This window comes from Aspergillus fischeri, genomic scaffold (genome assembly GCF_000149645.3).
Source record: "Aspergillus fischeri NRRL 181 1099437636266 genomic scaffold, whole genome shotgun sequence".
Lineage (NCBI taxonomy): Eukaryota > Fungi > Ascomycota > Eurotiomycetes > Eurotiales > Aspergillaceae > Aspergillus > Aspergillus fischeri.
The window spans coordinates 2668998-2692421 of NW_001509760.1; the positions used below are offsets into that span (position 1 = coordinate 2668998).

Below are 23424 nucleotides of genomic sequence, written 5' to 3' on the forward strand. Positions count from 1 at the left end.
GTGGAGTCATTCCTAACCAGCTTACAATTTGCGACATGGATGTACCGCAGCCTGTGCCTGATGTCCCGGGTGTCGCAGAAGCCGGTCACCAACAGAACCTTGAGATGTCTGGTCCCGGACTGGCGGCTACGGAGGAGGCAGTGGGACCTCCGGAGTTTCACAATGGATACAGCAGCGACTCTCGCGCTCACTACACCTCACACACTGGCGGTTTCGATTCCCCATCCGCACATGTATCTCGAAACCAAGAGAATGATCAGTCTCGATTTGCCGAATCTCCGACATTAACTCAACAACCACGCCCGCCGTCATCATCGAGGCCGGGTTCCGGATTGTCTAGCGGCCCTGAACAGCGACAAGGAATTTCGCAAACCTCTCAAGATGTCAGTCAGAAACAACCATCCCAACCGACGAAGAATAGTGTGGTGATCAAGGTTGGAATGGTTGGGGATGCTCAAATTGGCAAGACAAGTTTGATGGTTAAGTACGTGGAGGGCAGCTGGGACGAAGATTATATCCAGACTTTGGGTATGTTATTCTTTTGGACTCGTGCTGCATTATTCTGACGTTATCAACAGGGGTAAACTTCATGGAAAAAACAATCTCCATTAGAAACACGGAGATCACTTTCTCGATCTGGGATCTGGGCGGTCAACGTGAATTCGTCAATATGCTTCCGCTTGTGTGCAATGATGCCGTCGCGATTCTGTTTATGTTTGACCTCACCCGCAAGAGCACGTTGAATTCCATCAAGGAATGGTACCGGCAGGGCCGTGGATTCAACAAGACAGCTATTCCTTTCCTGGTCGGCACCAAGTATGACCACTTTGTCAATTTTCCTCGAGAAGACCAAGAAGAGATTTCCATTCAGGTAGGCAGGCTGACCCGGATCATGACCGGGCATGTGCTGATGATTTCTCAGGCCAAGAGATTCGCCAAAGCGATGAAAGCGAGCTTGATCTTCAGTAGTACTAGTCACAGCATCAACGTGCAAAAGGTATGATCGCGTGGAGATGAGCTCGTGCTGTGCTAACAGAGATTTAGATCTTTAAGATTGTCCTTGCCAAAGCCTTTGATCTGAAATGCACCATTCCCGAGATCGAAAACATTGGCGAGCCTCTCTTACTCTATAAGAACGTTTGAACATAACAACGGCAACACAGAAGTGGTACGATTGTCATGTATATTGGGATGAAGTGATGTTGACGACGACCTGAAATACCTTTGCTCGTCATTCTTGTGAGCCAGAGGGATCCGCTGAGTCTGGAAGGGTCAGACCGAATCTGCCAGTCGAATAATCCTACTTTCTCTGCATACTCTGCCCTTTTCTTTTGTTCTTTCTTGTTTCCTCTCTCTTGTCCACAGCATTGGGTTGCGTATTGTGCTCATGGTTCTCACTCCTTGCCTTCATCTCGTGTCTAAATTTCTTTTCTCTTTTTATGCTCGAATATGGCGCTTGTGTCTTCCTTGACTGTTGCTGAAACGCAGGCCTGTTCTGGGGTACAATCATTCGAGCCGGCTTTTCTCTTTCTTCTCGGTAATCTTTCTAGTCGATGGTTCTTCTGTGTTTAAATAGGTTAATTACATGAATCCTGTCAATCCTCGGTAGCATCAAATTCGTCCTTTCGTTGCTATGGACACCTCAGGCACCAGTTCCCAAGCCTTGTGGGGTCAGGATCTTGAGGTGGGGGAAAACACATGTGATTCGCCCATAGGCGCCAGGAACCAGATGCGCTGGTTCTTCGTTCAGATGCAGTCAAAGAAATAACACCTGGTCGGCTCGAGGAAAGAACTGCCTGGACCTCAGACTCTAGGTAGTCAGCCTTGCGAGCCTTAGAAAACAGTCACAGGCTCACAGCCTTGTTTCAAGAGCGCGGGGGCCGCAAGTATGGGCGGCCTATAAATTAGTGGCCTTATTTCCGCTTCTTCAACACATTATTCATTCTTTTTCTTCCCGTTCGCCTAGGGGTCTTTTGGATGTCGTTGTTGGATGCGTTCTTGAGGGCGCGTTAGCTTACTAGCATTTGGTGTCTTATTCTCGCTCTTTGGTATATGCATTAACTGCATCTTGTAAAACCGAGGACATGGCGGAAGAAACTCCAGTCCTGACAATTCAGGAGAGGATCAAGGCGCTCAAACTAGCAGGATCACAGCCGACTCCGTTCTTACGAGCCCAAACAATTAACAACCCTCCCGCCAACGGTCACGGTTCTGTCATTGAGCACTCGGTGATCGGCAATGAGCCAGCAGCACCCCCTACACAGGCCCCACGATCGCCATCGACAAGGCCGTCGATCACCCTGAAATCCAAGGCGCCGCCGCCGCTGCCAACACGGAAAGCTTCCAATCAGCAACTTGCGCCTTCGCTGCCACCTCGCAGGCCATCGGTGAATTCTATTGAATCAGCTGCATCTGATACGTCCCGGTCAACCGCATCGACAAGTGTGGGGAGACCTGTACCAGGGCGATCATCTTCCTCAAGTGAATCTGGGAACGTTCGTACGGTGCGTGCACCGCGATATGATGAGGCAGAGTTGCCTGTCCTCCCTCCGAGAAGAGAGGAAGCGAAAAGTCCCAAGGCGCCTCCACGGCCGAAACCGACCATGACACAGAGCAGAGATAGTCTACCGCCTCCATTACCATCGATAAGAGAACCGCCATCTCTTCCCTCCGCTCGACCTGCATTGCCCATTCGTCGAGCGTCAAGCAACGTCAATCTGAAGAATGGGGATGCAGCGCCTCTGCCGCCCCCGCGGGTCCCGTCACGAGACAGTCAGGGCCAGTCGCCAAGCGCAGAAGGCGAAAGCAAGCCGGCGAGAAAGCTGCCTCCGCCTCCCCCTTCGGGCTCTGCTCTGGGCAAATTGCATCAGTCAGGTTTTGGAGGATTGAACAAGACTGCGCACTCCACGCTCAATGGTGCACCGCCGCCGGTCCCCCTCGCGTCAAAGCCAGAGAAACCGGACCTTTCCAAATTACTAGCAACCAAACCGCGTGTTCGGCGAAATACTACAACTACCGAGCCGACAGCGATGTGCTTGAAATGCCGAGACTTCTCCGGCCCCGACTCGCACGCCGCCAGGTTTCCGCGGGAGACTCTCCCAACACATGATCTTGCCTGGCTGGCCCGCGAGCTTACAGCACCATTCCCTTCACCGACAGACAAGGCGAGAGCCTTGTTCACCTGGTGTCATCATAATATTTGCTATGATGCCGATGCATTTTTCAACAATTGCGTGAAGCCATCGACACCGGCAAGTACTCTTGCTTCCGGTGTCGCCGTGTGTGAGGGCTACGCCGGGCTCTTTGCCGCCCTCGCAACCCATGCTGGATTGGAGGCGATTGTGATTGGTGGCCACGGCAAGGGCTATGGGTATCACGCTCTGGGACCCGGGCAGAGTATTCCTCCTTACAGCGCAGGCCATGCATGGAATGCAGTCCGGATCGACAATGGGCAATGGAAGTTGATCGATGTGTGCTGGGGAGCTGGAGTAGTTCAAGGACCAGGACAGCCATATAAAAAGCTCTTCAACCCGACCATGTTCACCATGACGAATGATGAATTCAGCGTAAAGCACTATCCTGAGGCAAATGAACACCACTTTCGAGATGATGGTCGACCAGGGATGAGCTGGGAGCAGTATATCACCATGGACCCGGAGGTCCCGTTTGGCATTGAGCGGCCAAGGACTTTCGACGTACAAAGCCATTTCATTAACGAACGCAGCTTCTTACCGGCTGCCAAGCAGATCGCGGTTTACCAGCCGGGACCGCTTCGCTTTCAGTTCGGTCTCATCTGTGAGCATTTCACGCTGGAGCGTCACGGGAAGGTCAAGCCTAGCCTGTTTCTGCTGTGGACCCACGGTCTTGATGGACGGAAAGACGAACTTATTCCTTTTACCTATGTTCGGGGCAGTGGGCCTGAGTTCTGGTACATCGATCTCGAGGATCCAAGGACACTGGGTGCGCCTGGGCAGAAGCTCCAACTAGCGGCGCTTACTGAGTTTGGAGATCGGAAAGACTGCAGGGGGATCTCTGTGGACGAATACAAGGCGAATGTTGGACGGGTTCGTATGGCGTTTTCGTTTGTTGCCGAATGGGCCCTCGTTTGATCAGGACGGGAATAAACGGCTCGTTGTTATTCTAGTTAATACCCGGACTTGTCTATATTACCTTTCTTCCTTTATCCTCCGAGAAGGATACTAGATAGTCGATCATGATAATCAGATGAAGTCATACCATTGCAGGCGAATCCAAGTAGAGGACTCGTCTCTGCTTCTGTAAGCTTACTTCAATCTGACTGAAAGAGCTTTCTCTCTTCCATCTTTGAACCACTACTTCTCTAATAGACAGTGTAGGATGTCGATAGGTTGTATTTTCCCATACGACATACTCTGATGAAGTCTATCTGTAGTTCTGTATCGCCCCGCTTTCCCCGCTTCCCCAGACTGGAACCATAAAATTACTCCAAGCTGCTACAGACCACCTACAATGTCGCACCCGCGCAGAGAACTGAAGAAGAACGCGCTTGTCGAAGCAATCCAGCGCAAGGACATTGCAGAAGTCGCCCAGATTTGGATGACGGAGTCTCCCCCAATGGGCCCAGCTTAGACCACCCCGCAGGCCGATAATCTCCCTGCCGTCAGGGCGCTTCTTGCTGCCTCGAGTACAATGACTACCTACAGGGTATCCTGCTCCACTGCGCAATCGACAAGTCGGGGTTGGCGACGGCTCCACGATTGATGTCTCTTGGCGACTGGGATTGCGATAGCTTCACGAATGGGATGCTGGAATAGTGGCAGATCTGTTGGATAAGAGACTACCATGACGTCGGCCCAGGTGATACATTTGTCTTGAAATACGGGCCTGTCTGCCAGGAAAAGGTGCCTTGTTGCTTTGGAGTGCGGCAGGAGCTTCCACGACATTCCTAATGCGGTCTATAACATGAGCCAGGAATCAACATAAAAGGGCCACCATGCACCTGGCATTCAGTCTCTCCCAGACAAGCAACACTACCTCCAGCTGCCTTTCCATCTCATCTCAGTGACCTCAACCAGCTCCCATAACCACTACAACGGGATGTTTACCCTCAGATCCATCCTCGGCCTCTCCCTCATGATAGCCCCTACCCTTGTCGCCAGCTTCGAGGACATCTACTTTGGCTCCTATTCGGGTGAAGGCCTCGGCGGCACCTGGAGAACTCCCAGTCAGATGGGCGTCTGCTACTACCAGGTCATGGTCGGCGATCAATCCAACTGTGATGGCCTCCGCACCAATCCCGCTGATGGCTCCGGCGGCTGCCCGGGACAGAACTTCAGCGGGCCTAACTTCTGCCATATGCCCATCCCTGGACTCCCAGAAGGTTACGAACTCGTTAAGTTCCATCCATGGAGGTTGGAGTGGAGTGGCTTTGATAAGAAGGGAGACTGATTTGCAGAATAGACCGCAACGGCGGTGACTGCCCCTCTGATGATGAAGCAGCAGACGGAGTCTGGTACGCTGAATATCACTGACAAGAACAATGGAAACGTCAAGGTCGGACGCTGTGTCTACGAATACAAGAAGGGACCCAACTGCGCAAGCACTGGAAGCTTCCTGACCAACAGATTCGTTCACTGCTACCCTGACGCATAAGCGGTCTGAAAAGCTAGAAACAGTCTCAGAAAGACGGTGAACGGGCGGAATGATATATGGTGGAGTGACATGGGGGTTTTGAGCCGGCCAGCACGTGTATAAATGGGAGGTGGATCTGGTAAAGGGGTGACCTCTGTCTGGCTGCAATAGGAGGTGGTTCCATATTTCGTCTGTATAGATTGTGATTTAATCCTGCAAGTAGCTCGAATATGGATTGAATGCACATTAGAGAGGTATACTCGCCTTTTCCGTCGGCGATATAGATCAGGGCCATGGCGCGCTAAACTATATTCGATTAGCGTACAACGAAAGTCACGTGGATACAGTAATTAGTAACGGCTTCAATTCCATGTATCAACAGCGACATGATCTCATGACAGACGCTAGCCAAGCAGTTAATCGCCAAGCAGGATGACAACATAATGGGAGATGTAATGACTATCAAAGAAGCTTTCGATGCTGCTTACGAATTCTTGAATCCAGTCCTTCAGCGAGGCACGCAAACCACTCAGCAGTTCAGGCGATTTTTGAATATTGATGCTGACTAACTGAAAGAGGAAATTCAGAAATATCGCGGGAAATCCCTCCCGGAGATTTTGAGCCAGCATTTACCTGCTGGGACTGGAGATGATGGCTCTAAAAGGACAGTCGTTGTCGAAAGAGCGTTGGGCATACTCTTTCGCATCCATGTGGCCTTCGTAACGCCAGTAGATCAAGCCCACGGTTCACCTCAACCCGATCATGTATCGGAAGACGCTGCTCTCGAGGATGCAAAGAGGAGAAGAGTGCTGCATGCGATACTCGACTTGATATCTCTTGAGGGTGTCTACCCGTCTCTCTCTCCAGGAGTAGGAATACCCCTCCAGCAAAGAGTCATTTCAGTGTTGCCTGCTGGTGTGATTGCTCAGCAACAGGACAAAATTGCGCATGACAAGCCTCAGCATATGCTCCTTCTTGAGCGCATCATGGATATCCTCTCGGATATTCTTTTCGATGGGAGACCTAGCATACAGCCCGTTATTCGCGGTCGCATTCTGAGCGATTTAATCAGTTCTGCGGCAGACTTGGCCTACAATCCGAGCATCCCACATCTTGATACCAGAGGAAAATACGGCGAGATACTTTCTAGACTGATTGACGAGTATGTCTAAGCCTTCGCCCGTACTTCGACGACTAACGAGAAACAGAACACCCAGCTCAGTTCTCTTATCAACATTGTCAAGCTTTCTTCAGTCAAAACCTGCTCCCTGGTTCAAAAGCCTAGTGTCTAGTCAACTTTCGCGGGTTCCTCTGCGTGAGGACGGAGTGTTGCAGACAGTCGTGTTTTTAGCCTCCCAGTTTGCTCCTTCCTTAGGGCAAGAGTCTCAGGCCCAGCTGTCAAATGGCCCCCATTTCACTGTGCAAGGCATCATGCAGACATCGCGGTTGCTTTCTTCAGTACCTGAAGGGATGGACCCGAACTCCTACTTTACAAGGATTGCTCCGCAGCTTTTAGCATTGCTGGACGGCGAGGATCCCGACTTCAAGAAGACCGCGGCATATGTTATTGGCAACGGCATACTAGGTAAGCGAGCTTATGGGGCCCCCGGGACAATAGGTCACTCAATCTTTGTGGAACCAATCTATAAGATACTTGCGGGGGAGCATGATGCTTCGACGCATCAATGGATGAATGTGTCTGGCAAGGACATACAGAGCCCGACAGTCATTTGTGAACCAACCTTGCTGTTGGCAGTTGAAAGACTGACTAGCTTGACACTTCAACATCCGAATCCTGGGCTTGTCAAGAGACTTGTGTATCCCATTCTTTTACCACTCTGGGGATTGGCTTGTTTTTCCCTGGAGCAACAAAGACCAAAGCTCCATGAAAAAGTCATGGCAATCTTACAGACATATTTTGGCATATCGGTCGGTATCCAACCTTTGAAGAAGCTGGTCGATAATCTGCTATGGGATGGTGGTGCGACGTGGACTTATGGTCTGGATTCCCACAACCTCTTGGTGTTAGAAAAGCGTAAAAGCGCGGGATCGGAAAGATCGAATATTGTGCGACTGGTTGATACACTACAATCCCGGGCCAAGCTCTTTGTCACTTTACTGGGAGCTGACCCGAGTAGCGAAGAACGGACTGGCGATATCTTTCTATATGTGAGCCAGAGTTGGCTTGTCCAACCAGCACAAGAGCGCTCCTTGGACCGACTGCAGTTGCCTTCGGATACCGATGATTCAACCAATATCATTCAGAAATTAGTAAGCGCAAAGCTGGCAGAAGTCCTCCTGGAAAACTTCAAGGATACCCTTTCACGGCGGCCACTTCGAGTGCTTGAGCTCATAAAGCAAGTTATCGAAGGCGAATTGAACAGGGTCAAGGTATCTCAGAAGATCAAACCTCAAGACTCCAAAGGGGTGTCACTTTCGTCCTTAGCAAACATCGCTTCGAATGAAAATCACGGGCACGAGGAAACCGTGACCGGCAATGACGCAGCAGAGTCACTGCCGGCTGTGTTCAGTTTACTTTCCACCGTGCTGGCATCCCCCGAGTTTTCTGTGACACAGGAAATGTTGCCCGTTCTTCAAGAGCTGAAATTAGTGCTCGATGAGCTGATACCGCATCTACCATCATCTCTTGCCAAGCCAGGCACAACCTCGTCGATGCTGTTGGAGATCCATATCACCTCACCCGAAGAAGGTGGCGAGGCAAAATCGTCTGCTCAGATCTCGGACTTTGAAACACATCGCCGAGCATTGACCAATCTCAATTCTGATCTCCCACCCGTGCAAGCTGAGGGGTTCTCACTCCTCTCTGATCTTATCAAAAAATCCTCGCCAGTTCTAGACATACCCTCTACATTAACCCTGCTTTTGTCGGTTATTACCGATCAATCCGGATCGGCCGCCGACGACGAATTCATATATCTAAACGCAATCAAGTTGATCGGCACGCTAGCATCGAGGCACCCACACACTGTCGTGAAAACACTGGTAGACCGCTACATCGACAGAGCCGAAACCGTTGGTCTCGACCAGAGACTTAGAATCGGAGAGTCCTTACTGCGAACAGTTCAGGATCTCGGAGAGGCCTTGACAGGCGAAACAGCAAAGATTCTCGGTGAGGGTATGATTACTGTTGCCGGACGGCGAGCACGCAAAGTGCAGACGCACAAGCGTCGGAAGGAAGAGCTCGAGAAGGAGAGACGAGCAAGAGAGCGCGAAGAGCGCCGAAATAAGGAGCCCGCCATGCCTCCAGGATGGACCATCACCACAACGCCAACCAACTCAAAGGTCGAAACAGCCGAAGAGGACGCTTCCGATGCTGAGTCTCCAGAGCAAGCTGCCCATCTCTCAAACATCCTGTCCGCCTGGGCCGCAGGTACTCACCCAGATGAAGAGCCAGATGACTTCCGAGTCCGGGCGTCTGCGCTCTCTGTCTTGGCTTCCGCGGTCCAAACTAATATCACAGGTCTCGGCCCATCGGTTGCCTCATCCGCAGTTAATCTAGCGCTCGACACCCTCACCCTCGAGCCTGGTCCTGAGTCAGCAATCCTCCGCCGCGCAAGCGTCGTCCTTCTCCTCGATATCCTCAAAGCAATTGATGCCGCGAGGGAATCACGAGGAAGAGAAGGGCTGGGATTCGGCTTCTCCCTCTCCGACGAAAGTGCCCGAAACCACTGGGAGAATCAGGATGAAGAATCCCGTGGTCCCGCAACAATAGGCAATATCCCTCATATGCTTCGCGTTCTGGCCTTCGTGGAAAGCAAAGAAACAGACACCATTGTTCGTGGTCACATTCGCGTGCTGATTGAGAGCTTGGAAGCGTGGTTGGAGAAGTCGCTACTATGGGGTATTGGCACGCAGGGCGGAGATGCAGATGAGATCCAACCGAGATTGGAGTTGGGCGATAGGATAGCAGGTCTAAGCATCGATCCGATGGCTGATAGACAAGGTGCAAGACCGCGAATTGAAGAAATCGAGTGATTTCGCCGTCCTGTAACTAGTCAAGAGTGTTTCAGAATCACTGTGCGCAACGCGATATAGAATGACCTATAATGTGTCTAAGATCATCCATGGATTACTGTCGCGTGATTGTTCACTCTCCAATCTCGAAATCACATGGCCATCTGAAACATAAATTGCTTTTAGACTCATCAATTCAGTTATCATTAAGCTAGGAGCCATTTTGCACACCACTCTCGTAAAATCATTTCGATAGGAACAACAAAGCCAGTAAATCCCACCGATAGCCGCGCCATCCCATTGAAACACCTAAGCCATCGATCAGGTACCCAGTGAACGTTCCAGGCCATTACAGCCATCCCACCCAGTCCTCATACATGACGGGAAAGTCCTTGATCAACACAAATTTGGCCGTGAGATTGAGAAAAGAAAGCATGTTTACTGCGAATCTTTCAGATGTCAATTTACCAGCGCTGATTACCACCACTTCGTCCCTGACCGCGCCCTGCTCCTCTTCCGCGCCACTGACTACCGCCGCCGCGGTTGTTATTGTTGTAGTTACGACGGCGGCCACGGTTCCATCCACCTTCGGGCTTGGGCTTGTTGGGACGAGGGCCAGCCTCAACCCTTGCTTGGCGTTCTTCGTCCGACAAGTGGAACTTGTTTTCGATTCCGATGAGTTCGCAGAACTGAGCAGTCTGAGGGTTGGTGAATTCAGGGGGCAACTCGTCGGTCGTGATCGGGACGGCGGGATCGAAGAAAGGTGCAGTGGGGGTGAAGTTATCTGGAACCATCATCTTGCCAGCCTTGACGACGTTTTCTTCAACCCACTGCTCCGCCTCTTCGATAAGGGGTTTGTAGAATGCTTGGCCACGGTCCGGCTGCATTTGAACGGCGGGATCGCCCAGCTGCAGGTCGTCGGCGAAGACGCGAGTGATAGCTAGCCACTCTTTGTCATATTCAAGACAGAAAGGACGAGCGCGTTGGCTACCATTCTGCTCAGAAACAATCGGAATCTCGAGCAATTCGAGGAAATGGCGCTTTGGCTCACACTTGTCCAACGCGAGGAATCGTGTGGTCTTGTTGGTAATTGTTTCTGGAACAGGTTCACTGACGGACGGATCGGGTTTTGGGGTGGCTTGGGGACGTGAGAAGCTTGAAGGGAGCTGGTTACGAACGTCTTGGGAGACTGGACCGTCCACCCGAGAAAAGCTAGCGGGAAGTTGGTTGCGAACGTCCTGAGATACGAAACCTTCAGGTCGAGAGAAGCTAGCAGGGAGTAGATTGCGAACGTCTTGAGAGACTAGACTTCTAACCTGAGGTTTGTCCTGTTGGATGGTGCCTGAAGGCTTCGGTGCACCATCACCAGTAACACCTGGGGCGGCGGGTTGGGCAACAACTGCGTCCTGCTTCTGAGTTGCTCCCAGGGTCTCAGTCGCCGTAGATATTTCCTGATCGGAATCACTATCGAGGTCGAGCGGGATCTCGTCGGAATTCTTTGTAGCGCTCACGGCATGGCCTGTCTTTTGCTTCTTGGTTTCCAATTCGTTCTCGTCAACGGGTTTCTCAACTTTCGTGACCTTTCGCACCGGATCATCCTCGTCAACGCTTATCTTGCGCCAAGTAAGACTATGTGGCAGTTGTGAAGCTGAGTTGTCTTGTGGTTCTTCCAGGCGACGAGCATTTTCCGCTGCTTCGTCTCTCGCAGCCACTGCATGGAAGTTATTCCACGCCGAAATTCGGCTTTGGTTATCATCGTGAACGCGTTTAAGCGGTGAACTGGTATGGGACAAGCCAACGGGGTTGCTCTGTTGGGTGGCTTGAGCGGCAGGTAGTTCCCTTGGAGGCTCTTCGAGGCGCTCGTCTTCTCCATGGGTGGTGGCGGCATGCCCGTTGTTCTCAGAAAGATCATGTGGAACCTGGGCCTGCTCGGTCGGCAAGTCTTCATCACCGAGTACGAGTGAGGTGACAACGGCACCGTCCATCCCAAAAGAGGTTGTGAGAGTAGATGCGTTGGAAGGGGTTCTCTGAGAAGACGCAATATGTCTTGTTGTACCGAGAGAGTCTGGCTGTAAGTTGTTCCCATGTTGAACCACTGCATTAAATTTCACATGCAAGTGGGCTGAGAACCAGAAGGCAGGGCGCAGACGGTCAAGAACAAATCTGGCGGCAATGCTTCCAAGTCTGCCGTTGTTGGAATCCTCTCGGAAGCCGTGCTTCTTTGCGAAAAGCGTCTCGTGGTCACCACAAAGCTCAACTCGGTTGGGCCAGTCATGGGACAGGCCAAGATCGACCTGAGTACGAATTTGCAGAAGCTTGCGTACATCTAACTCTCTCACATGATAAATGCTCTGCACGTCATCATTGTTGTAGGGAAGACGCTCAAAATGTGGCTTTCGGTAGTCGTAGCCTTTCCAGATGCCAGACAAGCCTGCAATGCGAAGAGGGCCACAACGGATGACATTTGCTGCCCCCAAGTAATAGATGTTGGGTGCCACCCAACCACCGTAGTAAAGTTCGAACAGGTAGTTGCTTGCTTCATGGTTACCTCCAATGAAGATAGTCAAGTAAGGGGCGGTCTTCTTTCCGCTGTAGTATTCATGGAAGTCGCCAATCGCCTTGTATTTCTGAGGCACTGACATACAAGCGAGATCGTTTGAGTTGCGGACGGCCTGGGTTGGAAAGTTAGAGGCAGAACGGACACTCGAGTTAGGAATCAGTCTTACTTGAAAGTCACCTCCGATCACCACCAGATCGACGCCATCCCAGCCCCTTCGAGTAGCTGACCTTGCGACAGAGTCGTAGATGTCGTCAAGTCGACCGTGTCCCTAACATTGTTTTGGCATAAGTAGGTAGGCTTCAGGTATGGAGAATAGGCGCGAAACTTACGCAACCCTCAAAAGCGACCCTGAGCGGGGCAGGATTCGCTGTAGACACTTCCATTATTTTGGATAGCGTCAGAAGAGACAGAATTTGAGATAGACAAACGCTGTATGCTATGATTCAAAAACGTGCAAAGATAGAGGTAAAAGAGGAAAAGAAAAGGAGATGGAGAAAGAGGGAGATAGAAGAAGGAAATGAAGCAAAAGCAAGTCAGGGAGATGAAGGGGATATGACAAAAGAGAGGAAAGTGAGTGATTCAGGGAGGCGAGTAAAAGGAGGTTGGCAGCTTGATCTGATTAGAAGTGAATGAATGTTTGACGGATGAAGAAGATTTAGTTGGGGTTGTGAGAATCCCGTTCTCCGTCATTTTTTGGTGGCACAACAGAACAGACAACCAACTATTACTTCCTTCCTTCGCTATGAGCTGATATTCACAAGAGCCTCTATTCGCATATCTGAAGAAGCGCTTTTACTTTTGACAATATGCCTATCAGTGATCATACTCCTCGCTTGAATTTCCTCAAGGACTCTGCCAGCGTGCTGGACTCGCTCAGCCCTTCGACAGCATCTCACTTGTTAATGGTCCATAATCGAGTTCTTCATGACGAGTTCAAATCTCTGACTCAACGGCAACTTGACTTCGCATGTGGTGCATGTGGTAGTATCAGAAAACCTGAGAGGACCAAAGCTATTGAAATTAGAAAGAAAAAAGCAAAATCATCTAGTTCTTCTGCTTCCAGGAAAGCTTCAGCTCTAGGAGCTACGGTCTACAAATGCCTTCGTTGCCATCGAAGAACAGTTAAACCAGCAGCACGCCCCAATATAACATCTAAGCCTGACACAACAGCGGCTTCTGTTTCTACTACTCAATCCACAACATCTACCACTGCAAAATCCGTTTCCCCAACCGCACAATCTGGTGAGGCGGACCGAAGCAGTAAAACAGCCGACAACGCTAGTAGCAAGAAACGTGCGAAAGCGAGAAAGCAAGGCGGACTACAAGCTCTTCTGGCATCAAAGCAACAATCTCAATCAAAATCATCTCAGTCTCTTGATTTATTCGATTTTCTACAGCAGTGAGCTACCTCGGTGTAGCATTTTGATGCCAAGCCCGGGCATTCGGCGCTACTTCGCCTCCGAGGTGTTTTGGGACTAGCGCGGGGCTGCTACTAACATCATTGGGGAAGCTTCTCCAGCTCCAGTTGTATCGCCGTAGATCGCAACAACGATCTCGCTCTCGTTCTCCTCATTGATTTGGCTACGGCACATCATCCCGTTCTAAAGTGTGCAAGCACAATCAGCTAGACAGATGTCCTCCGACTCGATGTCCGACTATTCCCAAGATGAGGAGCACGACCCCCAGGCGGATGAGCTCCGTGAGACAGCTCTAGTGACGCTGGAAACCCTCATAAGCTCCTGCAGTCAGCAAATGCAACCTTACCTGGCCAACGCCGTCAAATCATCCCTTCGCTTCCTCAAGTACGATCCTAATGTGGCCGATGTCGAAGACGATGAGGAAATGGGAGGCACTCAGGATGATGGCTCCGAGGATGACGCAACAGAGGAGCCCGACTTGGAAGACGATGAATTCGGTGACTTTGAAGATGAAGGAGGCTATAGTGATATCGATGATATGAGCTGGAAGGTTCGACGCTGCGCAGCAAAGTTGCTCTACACTGTCATCTCAACTTATGGGCGTACTCGGGCTTTGGACGACATGTCTTTATATCAGCAAATCGCTCCCGCTCTCATTGCCCGGTTCAAGAAGGAGAGAGAAGAGAGCGTGAAGCTTGAGGTCGTCTCAACCATGACTGCTCTTGTCCGAAAGACCAGTGAAGGAGCTATGATTATAACCTCGAATGGGTTTCTGGAATCGGTGGGAGGATCGAAAAATTCGAGAAAGAGGAGACGCCAGGACAGCGATGCTAGTATGATTGATTTTGAGCCCAGCATCGGTACTTCTTCCGCAGTCAGCACGCCAGTAATCGCTCCATCGTCGCCCAAGACCGGTCCCCAGGCTGAGCTAAGCAGGTCGGTTCCTGTTATCGTCCAGAGCTTGGTGAAGATGTGGAAATCGGCTTCGGTGCCTTTGAAGCAAGCCATCATTGTCCTACTGAAGAGCTTGGCTCTCGTGCGCTATGGCGGTCTAGCAGATCATCTGCAGCAGATCGAAGATCCCATTGCTGATGTCCTGAAGTCTTCATCCACAGGCAGCGCGACTGCAACCACTGGCCCCGCTGTCAGTGCCGGAACCCTACAAACCGAAACACTGAGCCTCATCGCTGCTATTGCCGAAACTCATACATCCGATGCACTTCTGCCCTTCCTGATTGCGTTGATTCCGGGCGTGATCGGTGCTGTCAACGACCGGAACTACAAGGTCAGCAGCGAAGCTCTTGGAGCTGTCGAGCAAATCATCAAAGCTCTGACCCCACCTCGTGTCTCTGCAAATTCTCGCGATCTCATCTCGCAGTTAGAAAAGCTGTACGATGAGATCCTCTCCCGTATCACAGATACGAGTGCCGACCTTGAAGTTCGGCAGCGAGCCATTCATGTCTTTGGTGTCCTTCTGGCACGTACGTCTGGGGAGAAGGGCGCTGATTTCCTGTCATCAGATCGGCGATCAAAGGGTCTTTCTGTCTTGGTAGATCGCTTGAGGAATGAAACTACTCGTCTTGCATCTGTCCGTGCCGTGGATGATGTAGCTGTCCTCTGCACCAAGGAGACAGACGTTACCGCATCCTGGGTCAGTGAGGTGACTGTGGAACTTGGTGCCCAGCTACGCAAGTCGGACCGCGTTCTGCGTGGTGCGAGCCTGGAAACTTTGCGTAGCTTGGCCATGAACCCAAGTACAAGGACCCATTACGATGGAAAGACAATGAAGGAGCTGGAGGACTGCCTTCTACCTCTAATCAGCGCTGATGACTTTCACTTTCTTGCACCCTCCCTCATTATATTGGCAAAGCTCATACCCGGTAATGCCCAGCTTCTTGTCAATGAAGGCTTGGTCTCTGCTCTATGCTCTATTGTTCTCGCTCCACTCGTTGGCACGGTGCTCAAGGCATTACTTCTCCTGGTGAAGGTTATCGGAGAGGAAGGTGCTGGAGCTGAATTGATGCAGAAGCTTCTCCGGGACGTGGGTATCAACGGCGACACCTCCGTTGTTGGAAGAGCGATTGGAACTCTGCTTGTCCATGGCGGTTCCAAATTAGGCGTTAGAATGGAGGACTTCTTGACCGAATTACAAACTGCGCAGGATGCTCAACGGAAATGCCTTGCACTGGCCATCATTGGTGAGATCGGTCTTCGCATGGGCCCTGCGTGCTCCTTAACTCCGGATCTTTTTATCACCCACTTCGATTCGAAGTCTGATAAGGTCAGGCTGGCTGCTGCTACTGCTCTTGGAAACGCGGCGGCAGGTAACGTGAAGACTTATATGCCCATCATCTTGGATGGTCTTACGAAGTCAAACCCTCGAAGCTATCTGCTTCTGCACTCCGTTAAGGAATTACTCCAACATCCCGAGATTGTTCGCCCTGACGTCGCTCCTATTGCTGTCAAGTTATGGCAGGCTCTCCTTCTGGTGTCGGAAGAAGAGGACAATCGTGCTGTGGGAGCAGAATGCATTGGTCGCCTGGCATTGATTGATCCGGTGGCTTACATCCCGCATTTCCAGGTAAGCTTTGCGTCCTTATCCACATCTCTTTCCTTTTTCTGACTTCATTTCTCTAGGACTACCTCTCCAGTTCCGATCCAAACATTCGAGGTGTTGTCATATCTGCATTCCGGTACACTCTTACAGATTCGCGGGGCAGTTACAACGATGTGTTGAGACCTCTGATTGTCCCGCTTCTGGTCAACATGCTCAGTGACCGCGATCTTGGCAACCACCGCCTCGCTCTGACAACGCTCAATTCTGCCATCCACAACAAGATGAATATCATCCTGCCTCACCTTAGCGAACTGCTTCCGGCGGTCTTTGGCGACACCCAGGTCAAACCTGAACTCATCCGCGAGGTGCAGATGGGTCCATTCAAGCACAAGGTTGATGATGGCCTAGAGCTGCGTAAGGTACATTATCCTGCATATTGACGCATCATCTCAGCTTCACCGAACTAACATTCATCAGAGCGCCTACGAAACACTTTATGCCTCCTTGGACACCGCGTTCTCCGTCACTCATGTTTCCGAGTTTTTCGACCGTATCCTAGCCGGACTCGAAGACGAGCAAGATATCCGCACCATATGCAATCTCATGACCTCGAAACTGATCCCAATCGCGCCAGAAGAAACACAACGCTACCTCGACCAGCTTTCGGAACGTTACTCTGCCGTATTATCCTTCAAGCCCAAGGATAATGCAGTGAAGCAGGAACTCGAGAAAGCACAGGAGGCCTCCATGGGTATCCTCAAGGTGACGCGAGAGCTAAGCAAGGCATTTCCCAATGCTGAGGTCTCCGGTGATCATCACAAGTGGAAAGCTTACGTGGAATGGGTTCGAAAGACGTTTACTACCCAGCTCAAGAGCCTCGAGACGGAATTCTAGGCGTGCTTTTTAGACGAAAGAACGACATCATGATGAGAGGGAAAGCTTGGCAACGGTACCGATCAAAGCTCGCTGTACTGTGCATTTGTTCTTAGGAGCGTAGCAAAAGTCCTTCGAGGAGTCGAGATGGATACTCGTTTGTCTCGACTGGATTTCTACTGGCTTGACAAATGATAATGACTGAATGCCAACTGTAGCCTTTTTTTCATCTATCAGGACCAGTAACACATGTTGATATCGTCTGTAGCACGAGCAGAGGATCCAGATAGGCAACCTCGACAACATAATATGTCTGGGAGCAGCTGAAGCGAGAATGAGAACACGCAACATTGCAATGGACCTCGTTAAGGATGGTCAAGAATCGACTGATAAATAAAGACCTTTCAAAGATGAAAATATGCTTGTTTGTCATTAATGCTAAATGGTATCGCTCAACGATTCCTCTTGAACCTGAACTCCAAGTATGCAAATGTCTGCCGCCATGTAACGCCGAACCTCATCGGAAGAAATTAAGTACTCCAACATGGACACAATGAAAAACGGAGGAATGGAAAAGAGGTCGATGTAATAATACGCTCAGAGTAGTCACGCCGTGAATGCAATTGCCGAACTCCGTTCCTCCAATATAACAGATAACCAACCGACCCCAAGACAAAATGATTATTGCCAAGCTTTTTGACAGCAACTGGGAAAAGAAAGAAAATCCTTATTGAGTGATAGCCTTTTTCTTCAGCACGCCGAGTTGCTCCAGTTTCGACCATGCGTGGTCCATATCGGAACCTTCGGTTAGTACAGGCCGAAATTCCAACCCATCCAGGATCTTGATCGAACCGCCGGTTCCAGCGTACAGCATGAGCTCAAATATTTTGCGGCGAAGGCGTGTTGCATCATCCAGATGGGAGAGGTATTTCTGGTCTGCCTGCGCATCTGCGGTTGGCAGAGTGTATGGATCGTCGATTTCTTGCTCTGTTTCGGCAGTTGTCGCCCATAGCGTCGGACGCATATCACCTTCATGCGGCCCTACATCAGCTAGGGCAGAGGCAAGATCTAAGCCATCCATTGCTCTCTTCTTGCGTTCTTCCGGAATTGCTCTTATCCTCCTTTTGCCAACATCTTTCCCGTTCCCAGTCAGAGCCGGTGGATAGAACCGCAATGTAAGGGGATTTCCCCTCAGGTCGACCTTGTGAAGAGAGCAACCCTGTCCCTGTCTGGTTCGTCCCATTCGACTCAGAACCTGACAGAGCTTTCTCATTCGTACGATAGAATTGCCAGCAATAGCCAGCCGGGAAAGGCAATTCAAGCCCACCAATTCAGTGACGCTGCTTAACGAATTGAAGTTGAGGTTCAGAACTTTTAGGTTGGGAAAGTTTGAGGAGAAATCTGCAGGTAGACTCTGGAGATTGCATGAGGCAGCGTCGAGAAGTTGTAAGCCCAAAAGTGGAGCGGAGGGTGAGAGAGCCCGCGTCGATAGTTTGTTCGAAGAAAGAAATACCTTGCGGATGTCTTTGACTTTTCCTAGGTCGATGTCCAGGTATGTATTTTTCTCATTGCCCGACCTTTGCTCACGAACTGATAAAATCTCCAAGGCGCGGCACCGTTCTAGACCGAATACCGTAGACAGAAAATTCTGATCGATATAGAGAAGGTTCAAAGACGAAAACATGCTGACATCGAGAGTCTGAAGCTGGTTATTTGCAAGCTTCAGTGATCGTAGCATCCGCAAGGGCGCTGATACATCGATCTGCTTCAGCTGGTTGGAGCTGAGGTCAAGCTTTGACAAGGATGGGAGGGAGTCGAGGTGTCGAACGGATACCAGCCGGTTGTGACTCAGGTCTAGTTCTTGCAAGCGAGTCCTGCTCGGAAATGGAGAGACAATAGTTAGCATTGCAGGGCACGTCGAGTAAAGCCACACTAACAGATCAACTCACAATTCCCCAGTGGCAAAATCAATCGCCGCGAGTGAGTTGTTACTCAGCTTCAAGGTCAAAAGGCCGTTCAGGTCAAGTATACCATCAATATTCCGGATATTGTTTCCGTCTGCTTTGAGCTCTCTCAGATGAATAAGACTACCGAAGCCATCCAGGCTGTCCAGCTCATTGTTGGATACATCCAGATACTGTAGGTTAACCAAATGGCCCCACGCAGTCAAGTTCGAAAGACGATTCCATGGTATTCTGAGAGTCCTCAAGCTCAGAGGTACACCACCAAGCTGACCTATCTCATTGTCCGAGACGTCAAGGTCTTCTAGACGCGGACAGAACTCGTTCAATTTGTGCAGCGTTATCAGCCCTTTGTCTCGAAGGACCAAGCGCCGTACATGATCCCAGTACGGTTCAAAAGGTTCCGCTTCGGTCAAGTGCTTGACCAGATCCTCAGTCGCCAGAGCAAACGTCCCATGGATTTGGCGCAAGGATGTAGAGCGCGTGCGCTGAGCGACATAACTCAATTCAAGGTGTAATGGCTGGTCAATCCCGTCGGCGGTAAAGTCAGGCAGAGGACTGAGATGGAAACTATATGTTGTATCCGAGCCAGTTTGTGTGAGGTACATCATGGAGTTCTCTGGATGATCCTTGTCAGGAGTAGACCCTATGTCCCCGGAATCTCCTCGGAGTATGCTGAGATCATTGTCCGCAAATTCACTCTTATCTTCTGTTTTGGAGAGCAAATGTCGTAGGAGAGCCTGTCCTCCGGGAGAGCCACGGTCTTTGATAAGTTGAGAAGGTCGGGTAGGCCGTGGGCGGCCGTGTGGCCCTTGTGCTATAGTTTGAGCACCTTGTTCGATCGTATTCGCCGCGTGACGTACGGATCCTGTTTGGCTTCCATCATTGTAGACAATATGGGAAACTAGAGGAGAAGAAAAGCTGATCGTTACGACCCGGGCCTGATGATGAATGTCTCTATCATGTCGTGGAGGCTTTGACAACCGCCCTTCATGGAGCTGGATCTCGTGCTCAACTTCGCTTGAAGTTTCAGTGTCTTTCTGCTCGTCCGTACCCCATAAAGTGGCTCCCGTTTCTGAATTCGGCGCGCTAGAAGTAAACCGAGTCAACTTGGAACGAAGAGTACTACCGCTAGCCGGCGCCTCGACAACAGCTGGTTGTGAGCCAGAGCCAGACTTCGAGTCGGATATTTTGGTACCGACGGAACTTGTGAGATTTCCACCTCTTTGGCTCGGAGGAAGACTTTTTGTTTTGTCGGGCGAGGATAAACTGTGTACCCTCATCATTTCCTGTAGTTCGTCGACGCTGAGGTCAGGGATATCCTTGAAAGGGTCCTCCTCGCTATCGTCACCCTTCGGCTTCTCTTGGGACTGTTCGTGCTTTTCTTTGACCCATTGGTGCTTGGAACGATCATAAGTAAACCCGTTCACCTGTTCGGGGATCAAACGCGATACAATATCGGAAGACAACACTCCCTTCGCATGTGAGCTGAAAGAAGAGGCAGTGGGTATTGAGCGCGAGCTCAGGCTTTTGGAGGAAACATGGGTGTCCATCGTCAGGGGAGGGTCCACATCAGTATTTCGTTCCTCATTCGGATTGCCAGGGTGTTTCCGCTTCGGGTGCTCAAGATTCTCTCCTCCTTTACTGTCACCTTTCTCCAGGTGGAGAGACATGACGGAAGAGTTGACACCAAACTCCGGGTCATCATGTTCCTGGAATCTCTTGAGATGGCTCAGAATTCGAGGATTAGGCTCTTTAGGCTCTCGTAATTTGCGTATATCTACACCTTCACGACTGGGAGGGCGCGAGAATTCTTCCCGAGTTGACTCATCTTCATAAGTCTCGGCATCATCACCTTCGGAATCAGACTCCTCGACGCTCGAGAGGCCGCCAGCGGGCTTGCCCTTTGCTCGGATTATGTCCATAATTTTCGTCGCTTCGTTCAAAAAGTCTTGTGTCGTGATTGACCCCTTTCGGATCTGTTCATTGACGCCTGTCACCCTCACCATCGGTATTTTCGCCTCCTGGGGAGACCTTGCGCCTATGCGGGCGTTTAGATCACCCTCTCCGTTAGACGAAGATCTCTTCCTCAACGAGGACCTTGTTTGACTTGGGGTTGGAGTCCTGGGTCTCGGTGTTGATTCTTGTGGAAGAAGTGACTCCTCGTTACCATGATCCATGCCATGTTGGATCAAGCTTCTCTGCAGTAGGGACAAATTATCAGTCGGTTGACCGTTGCCCTCCCTTGCCCCGTAAATTTCACCTCCCGTCATATCAAGGCTGAGAATGGTTCTGCGCCTTTTCGGGTTCGGATCCTTGGCTGGGGTGTCCCTTGTCCATTGATTTTCCCAGTCGTCTGGATTGTCCATCTGATTAACGCTGGGCTGCGGCCTCATTCTTGATGCTCGGCTGGAGCTAGGCCTATGTATCTCAAAGTCGCGGTTGTGGTTTCCAAAAGCACTATTTCGAAGGTGTTGTCGTCTACCAGAAGGCTTTCGGCGAGAAGAGGGGTGGAAGTTGGACTCTTCGACATCATTATTCAAGAATTTGGGTTCATACGGGCTTGTGTCCGAGAAATCAAAATGATCGAGTTCGCCGTCACCAAATCGGCTAATTCTAGGCTTCATCATGTTGCGGGAGCGTGGACGTTCTTGTCTTCTTGTGGAGCGATCGCCAGGCGTTTCCTGCCTCACATGCAAGAAACTTCGACTCTCTCCTTTGCGCCTGGCCTCTTCGGACGGCGAAACCGGCTCGTCTTCCTCGGACAGATCGCCAAACGTTTCCTCAAACTGGCTCATTCGGCGCAGAAGCCTGTTGTTGGTGAAGGTATCATGGTTTCCAAAAAGTTTGAGAGGGCTCCCAGAAGACGGCATGGCAATGGGATTGCCGTCACCACTGGGTGCTCTAGCGTAGGCAGAAGAAGGCCTTGGTAAAGTTGGAGGTTCTGTAGCACGAGAAATCTTGTTATAAAAGGGAGGCGAGCTGCGGATTCTTGAGTTTGAGGGCAAATATGGAGAAAGACGTTGAGAGAGAAAGGAGGATGGAGAAAACCGTCGCTGCGGAAAGAGACCGTCGTTTAGATATTGCTCTCCGCGCAGGTTCGCAAAGGCGCCGCGTCCTCGGTAGTCCAGAGTGCCAGTGGAAAGGTCCTGAGGTAAAGAATGACTTGTGGTATCAAGTAGGTCATCTTCTGGAAGAGAGTCTAAGAGCTCACTTTGTTGATGGAGCAAGACGCTATCGCTGGCTCTAGAATCCGGTCGCTCCCGTGCACCCACCGAAAGTCTTTCAAGCTTGTTCGTCACTTGTTTCAGGGCTGACTTTATGACCTCCGACGTGGCCTGTCCTTCCACAGTGTTGACCCGCGAGAACACGATCGGCGTAATACCTTCATTGCGAAGATCCTCCAATCCGCTTGCAGTGCGTATCTGGTTTTCATTCCGGGATACACCATGACTGCTCTTATTGAGATCGTGTGCGTCGTTGTCAGGCGCTTTCTTGATCTCCAGAGTTCCATTTGAAGACGGTGTAGGGCTTCCGATTGGTCCTTGGTTATCACGCTGCACTGTCGCTGCTCCTTCTGACCGCTCAGAATCCTGGTCCAGAGAATCTTCGCTATTCGCTCCGGATGTCTCGATCGAAAGCTTGCTGGGCTTTCTGGTGTGTTTGCGCGCGGAGCTGTTATTTGTAAAATCCCACATATCATCGGCCGGTTTCATCTTTGCAAAGGCATCTTTCTGTTTTGTATCTGAGCCTGGTGTTGGAGGCTTGAAAACGCTTTCCAGTCCTATCGGCGCAAACAAATCTCGCTGCTCGCCAGAAGGCAGTTCTCCATGGACAAGTCGTTTCCGCCATTCGGGTGTTGTCGCCTTCGGTTTGTTTGGTCTCACTTGAACAGTATCCTGCTGGCCGGACGGGCTGGAGACATTAGAGACAGACCGCAACGGCGATCTAGAATCCATGGCCGGCTGTTGTTTACGCCCGGAAGGCAGACTGGGCCTGGGGCTTTTCCTTGTTTTGTCCGGGACCGGTGATCTCAACTTCGACGGAGTCTTCGGCGTTCTGGGAGTTTTAGGCGTCGGGGGCTCTTTCTTGTAAAAATGGCAGGGTCGAGTCACTTTCTTCTTTCCATTGGCAGGCGACTGTTGTTCGGCCAAGCGACGCGCGGGGATCGGAATGCGACTTGGAGTGTTCTGGATACTGGAACGGCGGGAGTGGTTCTGGGATCGAGAAGGAACGGGGCTGGTAGGACTGGCTGGTGTCGAGACCCAGTCGTCCGAGAGATTGTCCAGCCATGGTGTGTTGCCCATTTTCTATGATGGTTTTGCGCTGGGCAAGCCGGGCGCGTTTCGCAATCACAGAGCTGCAGTGAATTGCACAACCAGTGGTAAGCAATACAAACAAAACATTAGATGGATCCACAACAATATCAACCAATTACCACCGCGGAAGTCGGAAGAAGGGGCATATTCA

The 23424-nt window shown here is 50.8% G+C and overlaps 7 protein-coding genes across 7 annotated transcripts; 5 read left to right on the forward strand and 2 right to left on the reverse strand.

Annotated features, from left to right (window-relative positions):
• Positions 1 to 35: 35 nt before the first annotated feature.
• NFIA_056110 (Spg1/Tem1 GTP-binding protein) lies at positions 36 to 1143 on the forward strand (the record flags this gene model as incomplete). The annotated part of the gene is made up of 4 exons (XM_001258158.1): positions 36 to 528; positions 579 to 871; positions 923 to 997; positions 1045 to 1143. 4 exons carry the CDS (start codon positions 36 to 38, stop codon positions 1141 to 1143), a joined length of 960 nt encoding a protein of 319 aa, XP_001258159.1.
• Positions 1144 to 2084: 941 nt separating this feature from the next.
• NFIA_056120 (uncharacterized protein) lies at positions 2085 to 4109 on the forward strand (the record flags this gene model as incomplete). Its single annotated transcript, XM_001258159.1, has 1 exon — positions 2085 to 4109. One exon carries the CDS (start codon positions 2085 to 2087, stop codon positions 4107 to 4109), a length of 2025 nt encoding a protein of 674 aa, XP_001258160.1.
• A 967-nt stretch (positions 4110 to 5076) lies between these two features.
• On the forward strand, positions 5077 to 5631 carry NFIA_056130 (uncharacterized protein; the record flags this gene model as incomplete). Its single annotated transcript, XM_001258160.1, has 2 exons — positions 5077 to 5370; positions 5440 to 5631. The coding sequence occupies 2 exons, from the start codon at positions 5077 to 5079 to the stop codon at positions 5629 to 5631; spliced, it is 486 nt and encodes a 161-aa protein (XP_001258161.1).
• A 1410-nt stretch (positions 5632 to 7041) lies between these two features.
• NFIA_056140 (RTP1/Tango6 family protein) lies at positions 7042 to 9606 on the forward strand (the record flags this gene model as incomplete). Its single annotated transcript, XM_001258161.1, has 1 exon — positions 7042 to 9606. The coding sequence occupies one exon, from the start codon at positions 7042 to 7044 to the stop codon at positions 9604 to 9606; it is 2565 nt and encodes an 854-aa protein (XP_001258162.1).
• Positions 9607 to 10049: 443 nt separating this feature from the next.
• On the reverse strand, positions 10050 to 12528 carry NFIA_056150 (RNA lariat debranching enzyme; the record flags this gene model as incomplete). The annotated part of the gene is made up of 4 exons (XM_001258162.1): positions 10050 to 11879; positions 11925 to 12257; positions 12312 to 12413; positions 12475 to 12528. 4 exons carry the CDS (start codon positions 12526 to 12528, stop codon positions 10050 to 10052), a joined length of 2319 nt encoding a protein of 772 aa, XP_001258163.1.
• A 1249-nt stretch (positions 12529 to 13777) lies between these two features.
• On the forward strand, positions 13778 to 17014 carry canA (putative cullin binding protein CanA; the record flags this gene model as incomplete). The annotated part of the gene is made up of 3 exons (XM_001258163.1): positions 13778 to 16144; positions 16201 to 16539; positions 16598 to 17014. 3 exons carry the CDS (start codon positions 13778 to 13780, stop codon positions 17012 to 17014), a joined length of 3123 nt encoding a protein of 1040 aa, XP_001258164.1.
• Positions 17015 to 17720: 706 nt separating this feature from the next.
• NFIA_056170 (uncharacterized protein) lies at positions 17721 to 23261 on the reverse strand (the record flags this gene model as incomplete). Its single annotated transcript, XM_001258164.1, has 2 exons — positions 17721 to 18867; positions 18943 to 23261. 2 exons carry the CDS (start codon positions 23259 to 23261, stop codon positions 17721 to 17723), a joined length of 5466 nt encoding a protein of 1821 aa, XP_001258165.1.
• Between the last annotated feature and the right edge of the window lie 163 nt (positions 23262 to 23424).